Source organism: Empidonax traillii, unplaced genomic scaffold, assembly GCF_003031625.1.
Source record: "Empidonax traillii isolate 1590-97213 ecotype Southwest subspecies unplaced genomic scaffold, ASM303162v1 scaffold160:size908849, whole genome shotgun sequence".
Lineage (NCBI taxonomy): Eukaryota > Metazoa > Chordata > Aves > Passeriformes > Tyrannidae > Empidonax > Empidonax traillii.
Genome location: NW_020955353.1, coordinates 327169 through 334899, shown reverse-complemented (window position 1 = coordinate 334899; position 7731 = coordinate 327169). Strand labels below are relative to the sequence as shown.

The 7731-nt window shown below is 59.0% G+C and overlaps 1 protein-coding gene across 2 annotated transcripts in view; it reads left to right on the top strand.

Moving 5' to 3' along the window:
- The first annotated feature begins 4046 nt into the window (after positions 1-4046).
- PLCG1 (phospholipase C gamma 1) overlaps positions 4047-7731 on the top strand; it is a 38713-nt gene continuing 35028 nt past the window's right edge. For both annotated transcript variants that reach the window (XM_027885068.1, XM_027885069.1), the window contains exon 1: positions 4047-4250. In XM_027885068.1, coding sequence (XP_027740869.1) covers positions 4049-4250 — 202 coding nt within the window. In that variant the 5' untranslated portion in view covers positions 4047-4048. The remainder of the gene's footprint in view (positions 4251-7731) is intronic.

The following is a 7731-nucleotide window of genomic DNA, read 5'->3' as shown; positions in this document are numbered from 1 at the left end:
CGTTGGTGTCTGTGTGTTCTTTCACCTCCAGCCCCGGGCTGTGAGGTCCCCGTGGTTGCTGTGGCGGGGCAGAGGGTGGGCTGAGCACTGTGTTTCCAGCAGAGGATGCTGAGGCCAGGGCAAGGGCCAGCTGGGTTGGGATCGACCCAGCAGTTGTGTCTTCGTCGGGGTTTTGTTGAGAACAGTGTGGGTTGATGATGCCAGGGGTCTGAAATGCATCCTGTGGCCGTGGCTCTGGGAAGGGGTGACGCTTTCCACAGCTCCTAAAGCTGCTCTTGCTTCTCAGGTGGCTCTCACTGCTGCTCGTGTGGAGTCACGGGGGCTCTGGGGCAGGTTGTGTAGCCAGATCCTCAGTGAGACGCTGAGGGAAGGGCAGGGGGCTGGGCAAGGACGTGGACGATGAGGCTGATGGATGCCTCCATCTCCTTGGCACTGAGAGCAGCCCAGGCCTGGTGGATTTTAGGATCTGGGGCAGACATGGGCCCTGGCTCCTCCACCGGGACCTCCCAGTGACCCCAGTGCTGGGGGTGGGCTCCCAAACCCCCGAGGGTGGCCGAGGCAGCTGAGGAGCGTCTGGGCAGCCAGCCCCGAGCGGGGCTTCCTGCTGCCCGCTGCGAGCTTTGAGGAGCTTTGTTGTGGCTGCACAGACTCGCAGCTTGGCAGCAGGCGCCGTTTACTCTCTGGGGCCTTTCCAAGGTGCAGCCAAGAAAATGCCAGCAGAGAGGGAAAGGGGCTCATTGTGCTCCCGACCTGCCCGTGCCTGGAACAATGCAGCCTGTAAAAATATCCTTTCTATTTATACAGCCTCAGACCTGGCCGAAGTAAATTCCCATACCCTGCACCGCTGAGCAGGGGGATGTTGAGTGGAGTGGGAAGGGATGTGCCCCCACAGAAGGATCTCCCACCCCAGCGTCGCTGCTGGCAGATTGTCTCTCTCCCTGGGCACAGCACAGTGCCCTGGCCAGGCCTGGGGCTGGGAGGCCAGGCTGATGTCCCGGGCTGGAGTGTGCTGTGCCTCTCCCTGTCAGCAAGGAAATACCCCCCTGGCTCTGTCCTGAGCAGGGACCTGGGGAGGGGTTAATCTGTGGTTTTGTCTGTGGCACAGCAGGGTGAGGACCACACAGCCCACACTTTCATGGACGATTCCCAGACCTCATTGACTCACTGTGCAAACAGGGAACTGGCCACGAATGTGCCACATCCCGTTTTGTGCCCGTCCTCACTGCCCCAGGGCCACCACCACAGTCCTGTTTTCCTGCCCCACGGCAAAGCTTGTCTGGCAGCCAGGGAATCTAAGGCAGTGGTGACGTGGCCAGTGGAGGGGGCAAAATGTAGGTTGAAACTGGATCTTGTGCACTGTGAGCCCGTGGACAGGGCCTGACAGCCAGGGGGAGGCTGCAAACCCTGCAGGATGCAGCCCCATCCCCCTTGACGTCTTTCAGGATTCCAGGGTTGGAAATTGAAACCAGGTGAACCCAGGATATTAAAAAAGCCTGTGCTCCCTGTGCAGCACGAGGGAGCGGGAACAGGGAACCTGGAGCTGCCGTGGCTTTCCCGTCAGGTGCGGGTTGTAACCCAGAGGGATCTGGCAGTGCCTGTGAGGGGCAGGAGGGTGTGTGGGGAGGCAGCCCTGCCCGCGGGCACAGCTTTGCCCAGCTCCTCAGCGAGCGTGCGGCACGGGCGGGCACCGCGCCAGCCTCCGCAGCAGCTCCACAGCCCCGGGCGGGTCTGCTTTCCATCGCCGGCAAAACACTGCTCTGCGTCTGCCAACACCAGCCCGGGCAGGAGGGGACTGCAGGAGTCCCTGCTGCTTTTCCAGATCCTGCTGCCTGCAGCACCAGGGAAGCTCATCCCTCATGGTGGTTTTTCTCAGCCCACGGGCTGATGTCACGTTTACCCACCCCAGGCAGTGCAGAGCGGGCAGGAAGGGATAACCTTGAGAGGGGCACCTCTCCCAGGGGTCGCAAGATGCCAAGCACCCCTTGCTCGGGTGAGGATTGGGCTCCTTCTCTCAATGAATGGTCCCCAGGGCAGGACAGAGATGTGTCCATGCCCACACAGTGGTGTCAGAGGGATACTGGGCTGCAAGGGCCCCCACACTTGCCTGTGGGGTGGCCTCAGTGTGCTCTTGCCCTGGATTTTGCTCCCCAGCCCTTGAGCATGGCCAGGGCTTGTCCTTAAGTCAGAGGTCACCTGGCTGTTAGCCTGTTCCTGGTGGGAGGATGCAGCTGCTCCATGAATCCTGCAGGATATGGGGGATGGCATCCCGTGATTTGGAACTGTGAAGGGGGAAGGTGCTGGGGCCGCTCAGAGGGGAAAATCCCCTTTTCCCCAAAGGTGTTTGCAAAGGGGAGATTGCAGAACCCCCGGCCCTTCACAGCCACATGATGAACACGATCCAGGGAATCAAAAACAGGAATGTAATGGAAGTTTTTGCTGCCTTGAGGGGTGGAGGATGATTGCCCACAGCCTGGAAGAGCTGGGACCATCAAACAGGGCTGGCAGGCAGCAGGCACACCAAGGCGGTTTCATGTGCTGTCAAATGAAATGATGAAATTCCTTGATGTGCAGCATCTCGGACATGGAGAGCTAATGCAAGGCTAAAAGGTGATTAGTCAAACCTGGAGAGGAAAAAATATCCCTTGCAGACACCTCATTGCAAACCACATCCTGCCCGCAGCAGCCCCAGCCGGGCTCCGGAGCTGAGGACACGCCGTGCTCTCCTTCAGCACAACAGGCAGGATCTGGCAGTGAGGGAGTTACCTTTTCTGCTTCTTCGAGGGCCGCGCTCCCTTCTCAGGTTTTGCCCTCAAAAACAAGGGTGTGCCCATAATGCTCAGCTATTTTAAGACCACTGGGAGCCGGCTGCTTCCTGCTGGTCCCCAGCGAGGCCATTCCACAGGCCACGAGTGACTTCCACAGCGGCTCACCCCGGAGAGAACGTGGCTGAGAGTCCCGTGCCAACACCAAGCACAGACTCCAGTGGCTCTGGCTCAGCTGAGCTTGTCCCCAGCGTCCTGTCAGCCCTTACAGCGCTCGTTTCTATCAGGGCAGGTTTAGGGGCTTACCCTGGTGTGTCCTTGGCTTTTTGCTGCCCAGACACTGGGTGGGATCCTAAACAACCTGGTAGGGCTCTTTCTTGTGTGTGCTTGTGTGTGTGCATGAGTGTGTGTGTGCATGTGTGTGTGCATGTGTGTGCTCCAGCGTGTCCCTTTGGAGGCGAGTGAAGCAGTAGGGACAGAGGGAGCTGCTCATTTGTGGGGTGCACTTGGGGATGGGGGCCCCTCACTTGGAAAATGATGCCCACCCATGAGCTGGGCTGTGAGATAAGGGATGCTCAGCACAGGCTGCCTTGCCCTGGGCCTGTGGACACACGTGTTTGTGTATGTGTGTGTATATCTTTTATACATACATCATGTACCTGTGCATCCCTACGTGGGGCACGTCCCCTCCAACCTCACCTGCAGCAGGGCTGCGCTTGCCCTTGGCAGTCATCGCCTGCCAGGGTCAGAGATGCCACTGGGCTCTGTCCCCAGCCCGGGACACCTGAGTGCTCAGCGTGTCCTGATGGAGTGGAGGGCACAGGGAGGAAGGTCAGTGGCAGCAGAAAGGGAAACTGCGGGTTTAACCACATGAATGGAGCAAACTGCTCTGAAACGCTTCCCAATTCAACCACTTATCCCCTCACTAACCCTGCTTTTGTGTGGTCTCCAGCCGGGACCTGGGGGCCCTGCGTGTGGGGTGCTGGGGGGTCTGCAGCAGCGGCAAGCGGGGTCCACACTGCCCCTGCCCACCCCAGGGGGGTGCTCTGTCACCCTCGGGCCCCGCAGTTCGCATCCCCCCGCTCCGCGCCCCCCGCAGACCCCCCGCGCTTCACGCCCCTCCCCCGGCGCGGGGCCCGCCCCTTCCCTCCCTCCTCCCTTCCCTCCCTCCCTCCCTCCCTCCTCCCTCCTCGCTCCTCCTCCCGCCGCTCTCCCCGCTCCTCCCGGGCAGAGCGCGGGGCGCGGCGGGGCTCGGGCGCTCCCGCTCCCCTTTGTTCGCCGCGCCGATGGCGGCCGGGCCGGGAGGCGGCCCCGGCGCCCCCAGCGAGGCGGAGGCGGTGCAGCTCTGCCGCAGCCTGGAGGTGGGCACCGTCATGACCCTCTTCTACTCCAAAAAGTCGCAGCGACCCGAGCGGAAAACTTTCCAGGTGAAGCTGGAGACGCGGCAGGTCACCTGGAGCCGCGGCTCCGAGAAGGTCGAGGGGGCCGGTGAGTGCGGGGCTGGGGGGGGACCCCGGCGGGGAGCGGGGCGAGAGGGGCTGCGCTCCCTCGGGGCGATGGGTGCGGGGCTGGAGCCGCCGTTCGGGGAGCGGCGGGGGCTGGGTGGCGAGGAGGAAGGGGAAAAAGGAGAAAAGAATTAACTCCCCGGCTCTCCATGCTCAGCATCTGCCCGCGGGCAGCCCGCGGGGCGCAGGGGGGGTCCAGGTCCCAGCGCGGGGCCGGCCCCGGCCGCACGATGTGCGGGGGATGCGCGGGTCGGTACCGCCGCTGCCCCCGCCCAGCGCCGCCTCCCAACTTTCCGCATCCTTCTTCGGCACCGAACTTCCCCCGGGATAAACGAGGTGTTTTCCCGGGGGCTGCCTTGGCCAACAGCACCTGAAAGCTGTGGGGAGCCTCGGAGGGAGGCAGGGCCGGTGTGAGCCCTTTTGCGGTTGCACCTCGGAGCAACAGATGAGATGGAACGGAAAAGGCAAAAAGTAGGAAAACCAACCCAAAATGCTGTAGTTCCGTCCTCTTCCGCGTTCCCCGCGGGAAGGGTGGTGATGGCACGGGGAGAGGGGAGCGTGGGGCCGATCCCGCACCCCCTCCTTGGAGCGGGGGCTGTCAGGGCAGCACCGCGGGGGCTGCGGGTTCCCGAGCAGGACGGGGACCCCTGGAATGAGGGGGGCACAGGAAAGGGTGTGTAAGAAACCTGAGTGTCAAACCACAAAGACGAGTGGGAAAGGGGGCGAGAGCAGGGATGCCCCGCGCTGGGAAAGTTTGAACCGCGGTGTTGGTTTCCCAGGCTGCTGCTCTTTCTCTTGAACGGCCCTTCCCACCCCCACATGCACTTCAGGGACGGGATGAGGGCTCTGTTTGGGGCTGGAGGGGAGGAAGAGGGGATGTGAATGAAGGAAACGTGATGTAAGTGGTGGAACAGAGGTCCCCCCCAGCGTGTGAATGGGTGATTGTTCCTGGGGGCAGACCAAAGCACGCCCCTGTAAACTGGGACCTTAACTTGGGGGAAATTTAGAGAACTTTGACTTCTATACCAGAACTGTGTGGGTAACAATGATAGTCTTTTAATGTCGCAGTGGAAAAATTACTTGGGGCTCCTCTACCATCCGTAGGTGAGTTGGCCAGCTGGTGGCCAGGGGCTCTGGGCTCCCTCTGTGCCCTCCCAACACATGTGGTGTTCCCACAGTGTGTGTGACCCTCCCAAGGGGAAGGTGGGCCACGCTGAAGACAGAGGACATCAGCCTGAAGAGCTGCCATGCCTTCAGCCTCGTCTCTTTGATGCTGGATGCTTTCTCCATGGCGTCCTCTCTGCACCTGAGCATCTCACCCTGTCCTCAGTCCCCTCCTCAGGTGTCACCCAGCACCCTGAGCAGCACCCATCCCCTTGCCCCTCTTCCCTCGCAGGGCTGAGGAGCAGAGCTTTGCTTTAACACTTCCTGGACAGAAGTGTGGGAGCTCTAGGTGGAAATAGCAACTTGTGTACACAAATAGTGACTGTGTATCTAGGCAGGCAAGGCAAAGCCACGGGATCGATGGCCAGCAGTACTGGGTTCTTGGCCAGCTTCCCTATTTCTATCTGGATGTGCTTTCTGGGCAGAAAAAGGATGCCTGGGAAAAGCCAGGTGTGTGACAGCTCCACTTCACATGGCAAATACACTGATGTGTTCCCCTCCTGGCTCATCCCCTTGGAACAACATCTCCACCAGACAAAGCCTGGGGGTTTTCAGGTCAAAAACTGGATGTGTGATGTTCATGGGTCTGTAGCAGATGTTTGTGTGTTTCTTGAGACGTGGAGACCACCAGGGAGCTTCAGACCACCCTGGACACAAGTTGGTTGTTTGAGTAGGAGTGATCCCAGGTTTTTATCCATTTCAGAAGGGGTGAGTATCCACAGTGTATCTCACACAGAGGTCTTGGACTCGAAGCACATTGGGTGACAGGCCATGTACTAGAGAGGTGTCTGTCTCTGTGAACACCAAGCACAGAGGATCTGTGCCCCTTGCTCTGTGCCTGGTGGGCTGTGCAGAAAGGAGATGTGTGTTTGTCTGGGGTGGGCAGTGGGGGATGTGGCTCCATGACTGACCCTGCTGGGAGGAGCACAGCCCCTGTGGCTGCAGCCCAGGAAGGGGCCATCGCTGTGGGAGATGTCAAGGAGCAGTTGTCCCCCAGGATCTGCACGTGCTGGCCTGTCAGTACTTGTGATCTCTCCACTGGCTGCACTGCTTTGCCCAGAGGTGATGGGGCCATCCTTTATTTCAAGTTACTTATTGAAGCAAGCAGGGTCTGAGCTGTTCCTGTGAAAGGAACTTGTGGCACTTAAGGACAAAGCCCTTCATGTGCATCATCATCTCCTCACAGTTGGACCAGGGGGATGCTGACTGGGGAGGAGCTTGTGTAGGTGTGGAACCTGGGGATGTGGTTTAGTGGTGGACCTGGCAGTGCTGGGTAAATGGTTGGACTCGATGGTCTTAAAGGCCTTGGGTGACATCACCCAAGTGCTTGTAGATGTACAGGCAGCCAACCAGCCTGGCCTGCCCCTGAGCTGGGAGGTGCTGGGGTGCTGAGGGGGGAGAGCCCTTGCTGGTGTGCCAGCCCTGTGGTGGTGCCCTGCTCTGTGACCCTTGTGTAGCGCTTTGTGAGTGCATAAAGAGTGACCTTTGTGTGTCGATGGCCAGCGTGTGTGTCCCCCACGTCTCCCCTCCAGGAGCACGGCAGGGCCTGCAGCCAGCTGGGTCCCTGATGAAGAGCCTCTTCTCTTGGACAGCACCCTTGGTGAAGCTCTTCCTCCTGCTCCAGAGCACCGAGGCTCTCCACGAGCTGAGGGCTGGGGAGGAGGGGGAAGCCTCCCTGGGCAGAGGAAGCCTTTCCCTTTGGAAAGCGGTCGCCCCCTTCCCCTGTGCCTTTTCAAAACTGAAACTGAAAAATGCAATCCTAGTTTGTGCCAAAAAAAGGGCATTTTTTTCAATTAATATTTGTTTTTATCCGAAGGGTTCCAGCCAGCCCTAATTACCAATGCATTGCTTTCTTGCTAATCAACTCTGCAGAGGGCCTGGCTGCTGTGATGGGAAGAGCGCTAATAATTTTCTATTCTTTTTGTTAATCACCCAAAGCAAAGTAGAGCTAATCCCTCTAGTCGGTTGTCTTTTATGCATTTATATTTTTTTTTAACTTCCTGTGTTAAGTATTTTAATATAAAAGGGTCTCGTGTTCTTACCTTTGTGTGCTGGGGGGCTGCAGGCCAGCTTCTAATTGATCTGTTTGCCTTGAAACACGTCAGAAAATTCAGAGAGTTTGCTCAGAGAGTGAGCTGAAAATTTGGAGCAGATGTTTGTTTTATAGGGGAGAGAGAGGAGAAAAAAAACTACCTCCAAAAAAGCCCTGGTTGCAATCTTGCTTTCTGTGAAATGAGCTCAGTCCCGGGGAGGTGCAGAAAAGCAAACCCGCTGCTTGTGTAAAAGAGAAGAAAGAGGCT